At 41.0% G+C, this 16475-nt stretch overlaps 1 protein-coding gene across 1 annotated transcript in view; it reads left to right on the top strand.

Moving 5' to 3' along the window:
- The first annotated feature begins 8315 nt into the window (after positions 1-8315).
- The window catches only part of POLA1 (DNA polymerase alpha 1, catalytic subunit), a 304615-nt gene continuing 296455 nt past the window's right edge, over positions 8316-16475 (top strand). Inside the window, exons 1-3 of the mRNA XM_045996009.1 lie at positions 8316-8443; positions 13136-13260; positions 15912-16008. Of these exons, the coding sequence (XP_045851965.1) occupies positions 8401-8443; positions 13136-13260; positions 15912-16008 (265 nt within the window). The 5' untranslated portion in view covers positions 8316-8400. The remainder of the gene's footprint in view (positions 8444-13135; positions 13261-15911; positions 16009-16475) is intronic.

Consider the following 16475-nt stretch of genomic DNA (forward strand, 5'->3'; position numbering starts at 1 on the left):
GAGTATTTTTAAATGTATATTGTAAACCCTAGGGCAGCCGCTAACAAAGCTTAAAAGAAAAAGGAAGTATAAACATTATGCAAAGGGAGGAGATCAAATGGAATCATATAAAATGCTCCATTAAAACCTGAGAAATAGAAAAAGAAACAAGGAACAAGGAGAAACAAAGAACAAATACAGTGATGAGAAAACAATTACAAATGGCCAATATGCACATAAAAAGATACTCAACACATTGGTCATCAGAGAAACACAAGTTTAAATTCACAATGAAGAAGTAATATATAACCAGTAGAATAAAAATGAAAATTAAAATGGATAGTACTGCTGAATCTGTCCTACATTGCTGGTGGGAATGTAAAATAGCCCAGCCACTTTGGAAAACAGTTTGGCAGTTTATTTTAAAGTTAAACATATATTTACCCTATGACTCAGCAATCCCACTCCTAAGTATTTACCCAAGAGAAATGAAACATGTCCTTATAAAGACCTGTACACAAAATTATAGAAATGGACAACAGATTAGTGGTTGCCAGTTGTTAAGGTTTGGATGGGGGTAGGAGTTGAGCAGGAGGTGAGCAGGTGTGGCTATACAAGGGCAACATAAGAGATCTTAGAGATAGAAATGTCTTGTACCTTGACTGTATCAATGTCAATATCCTGGTTGTGATATGGTACTATAGTTTTGCAAAGTGTTACCATTGGAAGACACTGAGTAAAGGATAAACATGGATTTTTTTCTGTATTATTTCTCATAACTGCATGTGAATTTACAACTATCTTAAAATTTAAAGTTTAGTTTTAATGTAAGGTCAGGGGCATCTGGCTGGCTTAGTGGGTTGGAGCGTGACCCTCGATCTCAGGGTGGTGAGTTCAAGCCCCATGTTGGGAGAGAAGCTTACTTAAAAAAACAAACAAACAAACAACAACGTGTAAGGCAGACTACAACATGTGAAAACAAGAAATAGGGGCACCTGGGTGGTTCAGTGGGTTAAAGCCTTTGCCTTCTGCTCAGGTCATGATCCCAGGGTCCTGGGATCGAGCCCCAAATCGGGCACTTTGCTTGGCAGGGAACCTGCTTCCTCCTCTCTCTCTGCCCGTTTCTCTGCCTGCTTGTGATCTCCGTCTGTCAAATAAATAAATAAAATCTTTAAAAAAAATAAAAACAAGAAATATTGACAAGAATTTTCAGAAACATGCCCATTGTATTAAAGAGATTTAGATATAATATACTAAGTCATCAAGCTAACCTAACCATTAAACATTTATGCCAATGGAAGGAAATGAAAGATCAATCAAGACATGATCTTTGTTTTTGATCCAAGGAAACATATACAGGTCCAGAAAGCATCAGATTTGTACACATATACGTAAGTTTCAGCAGACTTACCTTGCTAATAATGTCTGATCTAGGGGACATGTTCCTCCCCCACTTTTTTTTTTAAAGATTTTATTTATTTATTTGACAGAGAGAGAGAGATCACAAGTAGGCAGAGAGGCAGGCAGAGAGAGAGGAGGAAGCAGGCTCCCCGCGGAGCAGAGAGCCTGATGCGGGGCTCGATCACAGGACCCTGAGATCATCACCTGAGCCGAAGGCAGCGGCTTAATCCACTGAGCCACCCAGGCGCCCCATCCTCCCCCACTTTTGAACACCTTTCATTTCCAGGATGATCTTTTATTTTTAGTTTTTAAAAAGGATTTTGTTTATTTATTTATTTGGGAAAGAGCAAGAGTGAGCAATGGGGGTTGGGGGGATAGGAGAAGCAGAGGGAGAAAGACAAGCAGCCTCTGTGCTGAGCATGGAGCCTGACGTAAGCCTTGATCTCACAACCCTGGGATCATGACCTGAGCCAAAATCAAGAGTCAGATGGGATGCTTAACAGACTGAATCATCCAGGTGCCCCCATGATGATCTTTTAAAGCAGATGATTATAAAACAAACTCTTGACTGTGCCTGAACTATCAACAACTGTTTGGGAATGTTTTTCTGGCAGAAATTATTCAATAAGTAGTTAAGGACAAAGGGAAATGAAATCTAAGTTGTCGTTACTGTGGAAGGAACCCAGAGGGTGATAAGATGAAACAAAAAGTGATGACTTCTGGAGGTAAAATGATTGTCCATTCCCTAGCTCATATCACGGAGATGTGGTCAGACTGATTTCATCAGTACAGAATCTTAACAAGAGCGGTGGTTTCACATTACTTCTAAGAAAGCTAGTGCTGGGCTTGCATGAATCTTTTAGGTAAACCAGACATCATTCCACTGAAAGGAAGCCACCATACTGAATGCTGTAAGATACTAACGAGTGAAAGTCTTTAGAACAGACGGGAAATGAGCCCTGCTTCTTCATGAAAAGTGGTGTGCCTGACTGATTATTTATGTCAACATTAACCATCCTTCTGATGACTAAAATCTTAGCAATGTCTTCTTAGACTGTTTGCTCTCAACTTTGGCTGGACACTGGAATCCCATCTTTAGAAATTCTGATTTAATAGGTTTGGGGAGCCACTGGGCATTGGACCTTTGAAAAACTGCTCAGATGATTCTAATTACCAGCGAAAGTTGAGAACCATGCTCTCCGCTTTATAGAATGCTGGCCATATGCAAATTAAGAAGCCCTCATGCTACCATCCTTTCCTAAAATTCACTATTGACTGACTACATGATCAGTCTCCTAACTTTCAAGTCTTTCTTAACTTTGCCCCAATACTTTTAATAATTCCCACATGAAATCTGGTTTTCTGTTGCCAAGTGTTAGTTCATGCTGCTGATTTAGAAGGTTCTGAAGCATTAGTACAGTTATTTGTCTTTGGGGGCAAGTTTTATTCACAATGACATTGCATATTTATGCTGTGAGCCAGGGCTCAGTTATCACAAAAGATTTGCCCATTGGTCAATAATTCATGTGGACTAACTTGAGGACATGGTTCCCTACTAGGGCGGGAAGAAGAGGATCGTGCGGTAGTAGGTTTGAGGAAAGGGTTCAGATGCAATGATGTTGATGGCTAAAAAATAATTCTACATAGAACAGTACTCAAACCTGGCTGATTCGCCTTCCAAGTTTTTAGTTTAATTAATGCTGTCTAGTTAAGATATACATGCAGAGTTCTGTTTGCTTTTATTGTTTGATCATTAATTATTTATCATGGCCATCTTAAGAAAACAGATTTTTCTGTCTGGAAGTGACCAGAGTGGCAGGGATTAGAGATCAAGTCGTTTAAGGACAAAGACTTTAGACTCAAGTGTTTCATACTCTATTCCCCAGGATTAAACTTCACAGGGTATAATGGGTTGGCTGGGCAGTGGGAAGGGAGGGGAACATATCTACGTAGATGACACATATTTAAACTGCTGTTGATTTTTCTGGAATCTCACAGTATTTACTCATTAAAAAATTAAAATGCAAGTGGGGAGAGAGAAGAGAATTGAACATTTTTGTTCATTAATTCCTCTCAGGATTATGCCCCTCCCCCATTTAATTGATCTAAAAACCACCTTCTGCTATAATTGTTTTGCCTGAAAGAGTTTTGTTCTTAGTATTGTGAATACTGACTCAATTTCCTTAGAACACTCAGAGATAGTTTCTTGGGGACAGACCTGCTTTCTTTAAACTCACAAGGGACACATTCTAAGTAAAGTAAATACCTATTAACTGATAGTGAGGATCATCATTTTCTAAACACAGGAATGCTCTCATCTTCTGTTGAGCATTCCTCTGTCCCAGTATTTAAGTATCTGAAATACTAACTAGGAGATTGCTTGGTGACTTTGGAATGAGAATAAAGCAAAGAAACAGAATGCTGTGTCAGCTGGAGATATTAGTTACAAGCAACAGAAACAGACTTTGGCTGATTTGAGAGAAAAGGACGTGGAAAAGATAGGGGAGGAGGGAAGGAGGAGGGAAGGAAGAAAAGGTTGTGAGAAGATCTTATAGATCTTAGGAATCACTAGGAATCCCAGAGGTAGGCACATAGCAGGGCTCTGAAGCTGAAGTCACTGGTAAAAAAAATCACACTTCTGCCATTGCTGCTCAGCAGGAAGTGGGAAGCTGCTACCACTGACATGGAAAGAATGTCCCTGTTTTTTTGTGACACTAGTTCCAAATTCAAAATCCTTTGTGGAAATGGCCAAGCATAAGACTGTTCCTGTGGTTGCAGGCAGAGTTACTGGTACAAAAGCTTCTAAAGTGGTAGGTGGGTCTGCCTTCCTCACAAACTCAGAATGTGAGAAATAGCTGTCAGATACTGGGTGGCCAAAGTAATTTCACATATCTGTCATGGATTATCTAAGTAGTCATTTATCCCCAACAACAAGGAAACCCAAGGCATGTGTGTATTTGTTTGCATCTATTAAGGACCCTGTCTAAGTAGGGAATAGTCTGCCTTTCTCTCCAGTGTCTCTCTTCCTTGGGCAATGTTAGGCCAATTTCATTTTCTCTCTCCAATCCCTTATTTGCTGGGTGTCATTGATTCCTGCTCTAGAAGTGAGGTGAGTTTATAGTTAAGCTAAAGTATTTCATCCATTGTCCTTTGATTCAACGAGTCCCAGCCCCAGAATCATTGCCTTTAAGCAAAGGACTCAACAAACACCATGAGACTCCCACCGCCCAGGAACAGCTCACAGGCACGGGGTCTGCAAATGCCATTCCAGAGAGCTGTGGTTTGTCCAAGAGCAGAGATACACATAATGAGCTGTGCTCCAGAAATGGGCCTGCCCCATGGCCCCTATACCTGCGCAGCGGGGGGTAGGGGGTGAGGGGGCTGGGAGGGAGGGGCAGAGGGAGAGGGAGAGAGACTATCTCAAGCAGACTTCCCACTGAGCTCAGAGTCTGACAGTGGGGGCTGAATCCATAACCCCCGACCCCTGAGATCACGTCCTGATCCTAAACCAGGAGTCGGATGCTCAACACACTGAGCCACTCAGGTGCTCCCCTATGTCTTTTAATAAGCAAGTAAGTCAAGAGAGGGGCTTTGCCACTTATGTGCCTGGGAAAATGATTTGAGCTTTGGCACCACTAGCTAGATGCCCAGGGGAGTTGCATATCTACTCATATCACCTGGAATCCTTGGGGGATGTCAAGGGCACACACAGCGCCATTCATTTTCTTGCCGATTTTCAGCTGGCAGACAATCCTCTCTCCATAGCTGCACATAAACAGCATTACCTAGTTGTGTTGAGAAACTCTGCATGGGCACAAAGCTGATTTTATTAATAAACCCAAAGATAACCAGGTTCATGTTAGCAAACTCACACTGCTATTGGCCAGAGTCCTAATTTATTGATGGCGATGAGAAATACACCTGCCAGTATACTTGTCAGAAGAGAATTTGGTTGGCTGGTTGTCTTCCCCCTAGGGGAAAAAAAAAAGAGTCTAGTTTATGAAAGAAAGTTTGCTTGGAAAGTAGGCAAATAGCCTGGGCTGGTATGGTGGCTTCACAGATGTTAGACCAAGGCTCTTATCATTCTGTTCCACCATCTCCATGTGGGGCTTTCATCTGCAGAGTTATCTCATAATCCAAGATGGCTGTTGGAGGGTCCGCCGTCACATCTGTGTTGCAGGAAGAAAGAGAGAAAGGGCAAACAGACAAAAAAAGAGAGTCCCCTTCTGGATGCATCCAATTTCATTAAGAAGCTTTCCTGTAAGTCTTCCCCCAACAGTACTGCTTAAGTTTTGTATGCCAGAAATTAGTCATTTAGCTAAACCTCGGTGCAAAGGAGGCTGGGAAGTACAGTCTTCCTCTATCAATGTGCCGAGCTAAAAGACCACATTTCGTTACAAGAAGAAAGGGGAGAATGACCTCGTATAGTTATTAGTAAGATCAGGGTAATGGTAAAGCATATTGTAAAAATACAATAAGTATAATAGCTATTTGTTGAAGGCCTTTAGATGCTGGCATCTTAATGGTATGGTATGTGTATTATTTCAATTAAATTTCACAATTGCTTCTTAGGTAAGTATAAGCACCTTTGTTTTATAGAGGAAGAAAGTGAGGTTTCAGTAACCAGTTTGATGGTCACTTAAAAGTAGTAGTCTAAGAATCAAACCCGAAATCTGTCTCTATCTGATGCTGTAACGCCTCCTGCATAATATTAAAGAGAACAAATTGTAAACAAAAAGAATCTATAATGCTATCATCTGGAGAAAATATATTCCATTTTACATAGCATTGCTATTTGATATGCAGTTGTAATTAACTGGGCATATCACTTTTCCTTCTGCTCTTTTCACTTTATAAAATATCATACACACTTTCCATGTTTTAAGTTTTCCCAATTATTTTCTTTTTGATGTCACATCATTAAACCTCTTCTCTGATGTGTACATTTCTGTCTCAACTTTTTGCTGATGGAAAATGGTAGCCATTGACATCTATGCATTTATTCTGTTTCTTGTGAGTTATTTTCTATTAACTTTTACCCACAGAAATCATGGTTTGAAAGATAAAAGCATGCTATTGTACTTGCCACATCTTGCAATATTATTTTCCAGAAGGTTGTACCTATTTACACTGCCACTGGCAAACAATAACCAGTTCCTCAAGACCAGTTTACCAGCAATGGATGGAGTTTATATAGAGAGATACAGATAAAAAGATAGAAATGGTGGGAAATAGTATTTCAAGTTAGTAATTAAGACTGACTGTTTTTCTTTGTTTTCAGTAATGATGATAAATTAAAAAAAACTTTTCAATTTGGAAAACCAGTGTAAAACTCCTCCTGTGTTGGACAGGAGAGAGCAAGTTTAAGACAAATTGTGATTTTTTTTTGACTGACTAGATAACAAAGATAGATTTACAATGAAGTTAATGAAACAAGCTTTGAGGCCTCTTGCTTGCTTATGGGCCAATTCTGAGGACTTGGAAGATGCTCTAGCACCAGTCCTGTGTTTTTGTGAAAATTCACAGAAGTAAGATTTTTAACTAAAGTATGTTATGGCTACTTGGTGATTTGCTGGAAAACTGTCTCTCTCTCTCAAAAGAAGGAGGGGGACTGATTTTTGATTTGTAGCATTTGCCCATTTCCATGGTGTAAATACTCCCACCATGGCTGATTTCGAGCTACCAATGGCTTAACAAGCAGATTATGACATTCCTGAATATGTAACAATCAGCTCTTGAGAATCACCATCTTTCCCTTTGATACACTTCCCTTCCTGCCTGGTGGTGGAGGAGAAGTGGGCACAGACATCGTGGGATTCTGAGAAAAATCCCATGGGATTTCTCAGAATCTGAGAAATTTGAGTTGGTGTTGCGGTGCATTCAGACTTAGTGGCATCTATGTCGGTTGAAAGCACTCTCATTATATTTAAGATACTGACAGACCTCCAGGTGTAGGAATAGCTTTCAGGAATACTCCTATCTCACTGTGCTGACTTGGAGTTTTGACCTGAATGTGTAGGGCCAGAGTGATATCATAATATGAACGTGTTCTCAGGTCCTGGCTCCTGGAACTATGTGGATCATGAAAGAGAAACAAAACTTGAAGTGCTTAGAGTTTTAAGGGGCATGTGGAAAATGATGAGATGTGAAGTTATAAAGGAAAGATTTGGTTCTTATTGATGCCTAGCCAAAACAGTTCTCTCCTGTTAGGAATAAGCTTTATAGTATCAAAGTTGCAACATTTTTTAAAAAAGGAAAGTACAGGCATAAATCTGTACTAGTGCTTTAAACAAGGAGCGGATTTAAGTGTGAATTACTATGTGTTAAGTATCACAACGTATGGATCATATCTTAACATGATATTAAGTAATGGTATAAAGCTGAAAAAAATTTCTAAAAAATCAGAAATTAAGAAACAAACATTGATCAACCATGCTGGAGGATAGACTGAATTAACTTTATATTCTCTTTAGAGAAAAAAAAAAATATATACATATGTATACACACATATCTATAAATCACACGGCCACTGTGTTCACACGCTAAGAAAAAAAGTTATCGGGCAAGACTCAGAGCGCGCAGCAGGAGGCAGTCGCTTTCCCAAGGCTCTGGGGAAACAGGTCCAACCACGCCCATCCTACTGCCCGCCCGCGTCTTTTTTCTCAGAAAATCAACTCTTAGAACCAGAAAGCCCCTACTCCAACGCGCCCAAATCTTTTCCCATCAGCGTGGGTGCGCCTGCGCAGCGAGTTTCCTGGCGAGCCCGGCCGCTTCTTTTTCCCCCTCTCTCCTCCGCCTCCCAGTCACTCTAGCTTTTTCCCTCAGGGGTCATAACTGGGCGCCAAACTCGCGTCCGCGGGAAGGCCGGGGGCGGGGCGTGGCGCGGCGCGGCACGTCAGTGGCCTTCCGGGCGGAAGTCCGCAGCCTCCCGAGCCTCTGATTGGCTTTCAGCCTGGCGCCTGTCTCGGCCCCCGCGCCAGTTTCGGGCTGGTTGGCGCGGAATCGGGATACTTCAAGACCATGGCGCCCGTGCACGGCGAAGACTGCGACACGGGGTCGAAGGGTGAGGGACAACCCCAGCGCGGGGTACCGGGTTAGGAGTACAGGGACCGTGGCATGATTGCGGGTGGTGAGGGCTCTGGAGAGATCCTTTTTATTTTTTCTTAGGGAGGCGCACGTCCGGGTCCCCTGACGGGTCCTTTTGGACGCGGACCTCGGTTGTCCCTGGCTGGGACCCATTTGGTGTCGGGTGCGGCTTCCTCGCAGGGCCGTTTGTTCCTGGGAAATCAGAGCGCGTCCCTTGCAGGGCCTGTGTCACTCCTGGTCTCCGCACTAGTATGCATTTTCTTTTTATTTCTTTTGGTGCCTGCGTTCCACGTGCTGGGCACACCTTCATCAGAGTGGCTCCGGTGGGGCATAGTCTTGGTTCGAAGTATCTAGGAACTCTGTCCCCAAGTATCTGCTCGAGGGCTAGGACGGAACGGGTGTGCGCCCTTTCTATAGAAACTCCCAGGGAAATTGTTATACATGGTAACTCAGCAGGAAAGAAAGATCTCAGGGCTGTCACCAGAAGAGAAATGCGTTTTGCTTTTTAAGTAATGGGTTTCTACTTCATGCATTAACAATTTTTTTCTTTCAAATTCTATGAAAAGTTCTTCAAGTGCTGCATAGAAATAGTGATCACAATCTAGTCATCCTTGGTGAAGTTAAAAAAAAATTGCATCAGCTCAGCAGTGTTCCGGATGCCATGTATATGAATCCGTTTTCAGTGGTAATCTTTTATTTCCAAAAATAGAATACAAAAATGTAAATGGCTTTGTCTGATTTATGATTTTTGAACTGTGTTCAACCAAAGTATGACTTAACTTCAGTGAACTTCTGACTTAAAATCAGACGCTTTACTTTCTTAGCTCAAGGTACATCTCCTATCACTCAGATACATCTCCATTAATGAGAACTTGCTTTCTAATCAGCTTCCTTAGCATTCACCTAGTTGTGAATCACAGATATCAATTTGTTCTAGCCCTTCGTTTTTAAGACAATTTGTTTTGGAGAGTCGTCTAGCCTGGATTACAAATGAGATGTAGGATGTGAGTATGTGAACAGTCTTTGCAGCCCTCCATCAGTGATTTGCCACTAGGGTGTCTGTCTTCACCCTAAAAACTGTACGTCATCTGTGAACATCAAGAAATCACTCTTTGGAGGATACTGTGTAATCTTGAGACCCCTCTTAAGGCATGGTGTTGATTAAGTAGTTGCTGGAGACTTGTGACTGGAATTTTTCCCTTGGAGCGGAAAGATTTACCTGAAAGACTGTTGCAGGCTAGTGTCTGTCTGCTTTTGGGGAGGTTGGGGGTACTTCAGATGGTAATTTTGAACCAAATATTTAAACTTTTGTAATGGATTTTTTTCATGCCTTTTTTTTTTTTTTTTTTTTTTTTTGGTTAACGTACCTACATGAAGCGTTGGACACATTCCAAGAAGGAAATTCTAGGCCTTTTTTCTCTTTGGTATTAGAAGGTGGGGTACCTTGACAATGAAAGTGAAAAGTTGAAAGGTCTATAACTAGCTATTATTACATATGAAAAGGGATCAGGGAGCATTTAATGATTTAAAAAAGCAGGTACAGTGGTTTATTCATTTGTTCATTCAGCAAATATTTATTATGTACCTACTAGGTATAGGCATTTTGCCAGGCTCTGGTGTTACACTGTTAAAATGGTAGGTAAGCTGGACATGGTTTCTGTCTTCCTGGAGTTGAGATGGTAAAGAGCTAATTGTGTGTGGTGCTATATTGAGGCTTCTCTGAGAAAAACACTTAGCTTTATTTTTGCTTTCCAGAAGCTAGACCATGGTACTGCTGGGTGTGGTGTGTTTGCGCTGTGTGTGTGCGTGTGTGTCTGTCCTCTGCATCTGTACACACATACACAGACATTAAATGGGATTCTATATTGCTGAATATAAAGTAAGCTTGGGATCTTCATTTAATCCTTAACAACTTTATGAAGCAGACATGATTATCCCCATTTCACAGATGAAGACCCTGAGGGTCTGCATTAGTCAAAGTCCTTAGAGGTAAAAGCTGCAGGAGCCAACTCTAGCAGATGTAACTAGAAAGAAGTAATTTATTTTAAGTATTTTAGGGATTAGAAGGATATTGTGTTGTTCGCAGAAACTCCAGGCGGACTGGAGAATCATTTGCGGGGCTGCTTCGTCAGGAATAGTAATTAAAGTTGTGCCACAAAACTGGTCTAGTGAGGAGGTCATTGCCAGCCATGGCCGAGTACTTGATGTTATAGTTTGTACCTTGGGACATTGTTGGCTCTGGGACCCCAGGTAATCATCTTGCAGCTGTTGCTACTTCTAGAATCTTCTCTTAGCCCACCCACTTTCCTTCTGACACTAGCTGCTGATTTAAAGTCTGAGCAGCTGTTCCTAACTGATAGAATTATTAATAACATATTTTATGTGTTCATGCCCTAGCTGCAAGGGTGTGTGGGAAAGAGTGTCTGCTTTTTCAACTTGGGTAGTGGGACTTGTGCTCTGAGTCCCAACGAGGTTTATAATGAGGGGATTTCACAAACAGTTTCAGGTGCCAGGCGGCTTAGAAACCAACAACAAGGCATCTGGTCACTGCAGCTCGGAGATGTTAACTGGTGGTCTCATGTCACCCAGTAAGTGGTGGAGCTGGATTGTGTTGCTCCTCCCTAGTTTCCTGTTCTCAAACTCTGCACTCTCATGTAAGATTTACTTTCCATGCTGACTTTCTCTAAGTTTTTGCTGCTTTTTTTTTTTTAAGTACTTAAGGACTATGCCAGACAGGGGGCTTGAACTCATGACCCTGAGGTTGAGAGTCACATGCTCTAATGACTGAGCCAGCAAGACACCCCTTTCTTTCAGTTTCTGAATACACCTTGCAGCTTTATCCCTTTGTAATTTGGCTTATGCTTTTTATCTGTACTTCTGCTCCCTTTCTCCCTATACTCTGATGGTGAAATTCTAATGCTCTCTCTGGGTCTGTGTTGGGTACCTCCCCTGTGAAGCCTTCCCTGATTTCTCATTTTTCTGTGTTCCTCAGTACCTTGTCCTTACCTCTTCTGTGACACCATGTCAGTATAATGGTGGGAGCCTTATGTCCTTTTGCTTTATTTGACTGTGAGCCCCCTTGAGGATAGGCAACTCTTCCTTCCTATAATTGTACTCCAAACCCTGTAGAATGGTACATTATTGCCTGTGAAGTAAGTCCATTTGAAGAACTATGCATTTTGTCAGGAGCGTCTATTAAAGGGGAGGTGGCATCTTTAAGGGAATATACCAAGGCCAACTTTTCACTCTGAGTGCTCATGCCCAGTAATCTCCAGAACCTTTTCATGTAGACCTGCTCATGAATTTTTTAAATCATTTGAGCCACGCCCAAGATTTTGTGGCTGTCATCATTAAGTACCTGCATTCCTTAATTTTTACTTAATGCCTTTCTGAAAATGGATTTAAAAGTCAAATGTGAAAGTCAAACAATAGACTGAGACGTTCAAGAGAGATTTAATTTCCAGAAAGCTAGGAAAAAAAAAAGATCTCTAATTGTGCTTCACCTGTAAGATTTAGTTTCCAGCAGTTTATTGTCAGCATTTGGTACATGTTCTTTAAATTGCATCTTCTTTTTCAGTCAAATGTTTTGTCCGTGAGTTAAATGTTGTTATGAACGTTCCAGAGGGGTTGGAGCTTTCAGGATGCATCTTACCAATACTTTTTTTCTGTGCCTCCTTTTTATGAAATAACTAGCACCAAATATAATAAAAAGCCGGTTTCACAGACATAGATGGCAATCGTGTTAAGCCAAAATGCACAGCTGGCAGGCAGCACTGTCTTGCTTGACTTGGTTATTCAGCAGCTGGTAAGTGAGAGATTAGTTTTGTGGATGAACACTTCAGTGGTCAGTTTGTAATGAGTAATTCAGAAGTTGAATAAGTGAACATTGAGCATGAGTAATTCAAAAGTTGAATAAATGAACACTGAGGGCTTCTGGTATTCCAGTAATTTTTGACAAAATACATTTTAATCTTTGTAATTTTATACTACCATCCTGTTTCCTAACCAAGTGAATGAGGCCTGGAAATCAGTGAAGGAATCAAGAATCTCTTTAGAGCCATCTTTTTAAATTCTCCCAACCCCCCACTTTATCCCTGCTTTGAAATTTCAAATACTTTATTTGAACCTCTTTCAGGGCATGTATTCTAAAGACTGTTTTTGAGTTAGTTGCTACTTATCTCCCTTTTTAGATAATAAGTTCTGTGAGTACAGAAACTGTCTTGCTTATCTTTTTGTCTTTTAGAGTGCCTAGTACTTTGCAAAGATCAGATGCTCCTTTAAAGCCTTTCAAATTTTGATTAATAGAATACAAAATGAATTGTCCTACTTTTATAACTCTACTTATGGCCCGTCATTTCTAATGGAAAGGTTATGGACTAATGGCTGATCTCCTTTCTCTACTGTCTCCATAAGATATCAGTTGAATTTGGAATTTTCCTCTTTTTGGAGGGAAAAAAATAACAGTTGCTTCATTTGTTTTAACTGGGTCCTAGAGAAAATTTCTGGAGTCACAGGAGCTGTATGAATATGACCTTCAGGAACCATCTACAGTATGAAAAGTATCCATTTCTGTATTAAAATTGTGTTACTGTTGACTGGAAATGTTCTTGTTACTGAGGGAAGATGCTGAGATTTTGTAACATCTCATGTAAACTTGGCTTTTTTTCAGCTGTGTCAGATTCAGGGAGTTTTGTAGCTTCTCGATCCAGGCGAGAAAAGAAATCAAAGAGGGGGCAGCAGGAAGCTCTAGAAAGACTGAAAAGGGCTAAAGCTGGTGAGAAGTATAAATATGAAGTAAGTAACGATTTTGTTTGGTTTTTTTTTCCTTCTGTGGTTCATCTAATTCATAGTCTGTAGGTATTTTATGTTCCCTTTGTCAGGAAATACACATATATTTTGTGCTTGTAAGAGTAATTTCTTACTATTAGACAAGCATGGGCATGAAGTAGATTTATACGTTGTTTCAACTACTTGGCTCTTTAAGTTCCTGTAAGATGCTTTACAGATGATGTTAAATTCAGAAATGAAAGTAGCTGTACATTTTTTTCCTTATTAAGCCCACTGCATGGGGCCCCTGGGTAACTCAGTTGGTTAAGTGCCTACCTTTGGCTCAGGTCACAATCCTGGGGTCCTGGGATCGAGTCCTGCTTTGGGTTCCGTGCTCAGCAGGGTGTATGCCTCTTCTTCCCTCTGCCTCTTCCCCTACACATGCACACCTGCGCTCGCTCTCTCCCTCTCTCTCTCTCTCTCACTTTCTCTCAGATAAACTCTTTAAAAAAATAGCACACTGCAGCTTTGGTAAATTTCATAGTTTTGGTGGGGGAACTTAGAAATGCTTTTACTTTACTCTTAAGGTGTTGAGCAGTCTAGCTAAGCACTATTTCTCCTTGGAGAAAATTGTTCCTAATTTTGTCTGCATTGGGTGAGGACTGGGGGCTTCTGTGTATAAGATTGAATGTGATGCTTTTTTCGCTGTTTTCCTCTAACCACTGTTGGTGGCCTGCAGGTAAAAAGCAAAAACAAAAACAAAAAACCAGAGTGGTTACCATCTAACACAGCATTATCTGGCTTCACCTTCAGTGCTCCCTGATAATCTCAGCTGCCTCAGGGCTTGAAAGTGATTAATTAATACAAGCCAAAAAATGATAATAGCAACTGCTACTATACTTTTTTTAGCAAACACTGTTCTAAGTGCTTTTATAAATGTGTTCGTTTAATTTTTCCAATAATCATGAAAAGTTAGATACCATGATTAATAGCATTTCATAGGTGAGAATCCTGAGGTCACAGTGGCAGAGCCCTGATTTGAGCACAGGCAGTCTGGTTTCAGGATATGCATAGTTAACCACAGCCTATACTGTGTTGTGCAATTAAGAAAGTGGAAGAGGATTTTTGTCATTTGGCACCATTCATTTAAGTGAGTCAACCAGATCACAAAGGGTTGCTAAAAGGATTACAGTAAAGCAGGAGTAAAGCATTTTTAATGTAGGTACTTCTATAAAGGAGTTGTGTGGGGGCATTTCAGATGTTGACACAATGTGACTGATTTCCCTCTAATCACTCATGTTAATTGCATGGCTCTAAGAGTTCATGCCGAGCAGTAGCACGGGTGTTTTGACATAGAGGCAAAATGACTTTTTACTCAAAATGTTTTTCTAAGGTAGTTTTCTGATATCTTTTTGATAGTATAGAAGTGAGTTGCTTAAATAAGACACAAAGTATGCCTAATGGACTTCAACCTACACAAATAATCCTGCCAGTTCCCTCCCCCTGCCAAAAGAAAATTGGTCAGTATAGTAATATAATTCGACTAGTTTGTGTTTGTGTTGTCAATAGCTTAATTTGGTAGGGCAGGTAGTTTCTATTATCAGATGGTAATAGGCCAAATCAACATTTGCCAGTGATCCCTATAGAACAGATTAAACAGCAGGTGAAAACTAAGCCTGATCCTGTAATTGTTACAAGTCTCAGAGCTGTGGCAGGAGTCCAGTCGGCTCTGCCCATTGGGCTCTCAAAGCTCCATGGCCAGCGACTTCTCTTGGAGACTTAGCTCTCCAGCAGGAGTTAGTCATTTCCTGCACTCCTAACCACTTGAGCTCTGGAGATAACGGAGCAATTTTTAATTGGTTTCTATGAATTCTTCTAAGTAGCCCACCAAATTTTCATCTGGGCAAGTCAATGGCAGCTGAGATGGTGTCCCTCTGTTCTGCTTGTTGCTTAAACTGTGTTTAAGTGAGCTGCTCTGTTCATGCCAGGAGGTACTGGCCTTCTGGCCCTCTGGCAGTTGGGCATCTCATGTTAGTGGAGAACTTGCCCTTCACACAGCTCAGCATTTCAGTATCTCCAGTCTCAAGATCTGAGAATGGTAGGGGATCAGTGGTAATGCAAATAGGGATCACTTAAAAATTATTTCTAGTGTACCTGTAGAATAGAGAGTAGGCTTGTTTTGCTGATTTGAGGAGGAGGATAGGTGGGGGAAGGTTAGCTTTTGAACTACCTTTGGTTGGTTGAATAGTTACTAAAATTGTCAGTTTGCAGGGCAACGTCAGCCAGGCAGGAGGGAGTTGCCATGCCTTATGGGTTTGCTAAGTACAGGAGAAACCAGTCTAGAAGTTACAAGTGAATAATCCCCAAAGCTGTTAACAAAGAATTGGCTATAATTCAGTTTGTTTTTTATGAAGTAGATGAGTAATTGATGGTGTGACAAGTGTATTATGCTAATGGAATCATTTAATATCTTGTGTTAACACCCACCTAAAAGGAATACTAAGTTAATTGATGTCTATTTAAGGAAAACCTGGTAGTGGTGTTGAATGTCAGAACTCATGATTTGGTTGCAGCTACTCCTTCAGGCTGCCATTCCAGTTTCAATTTGACAATTTTTCATCAGAATTGTTTAACACTTTCACTCCATTTGAAGCTCTCTCAAACTTGTATGATGGCAGGTTGAGGACTTCACAAGTGTTTATGAGGAAGTTGATGAAGAACAGTATTCAAAGCTGGTTCAGGCCCGCCAGGATGACGACTGGATCGTGGATGATGGTATGTGGGAAGAAATTGCCTCCTAGGCATTGTTTTAGTTGCTTTTCATTGAGTCTTAGGTGATAAGAGTTGCTGCTTTGCATTAGCAGATGTAAGACACCGTTAAGATGTTATTGTTCGTTCAGATTTTTCTCAAATAAATTATTTGAGAGTGTGGAGGGAGTACAATAGAGAGTTTATTAGGGGTATTTTGGAGAATCCAGGCGCTATCCTATAAATCCTCCAGGATATGACTCTGTAGGAAATGGGCGGAACCGTGTGCCCATGGTGGATCGTCAGGTGATATGGGGATAAGAAAACTGTCCATTGCACGGAATGGCTGTGAGGATTATACGAAGCTATATGTGTGAAGAGTAACTTGGACAGTCGAAAGCACCAGGTAGAGGCTGGTCCTGATGTTCTTACAACCCATGTCGAAAATTCACTGGTTCTCTCTTGCTGGGTGTGACTTGTTGGGCATGTGCCTG

This window comes from Meles meles, chromosome X (assembly GCF_922984935.1).
Source record: "Meles meles chromosome X, mMelMel3.1 paternal haplotype, whole genome shotgun sequence".
NCBI lineage: Eukaryota > Metazoa > Chordata > Mammalia > Carnivora > Mustelidae > Meles > Meles meles.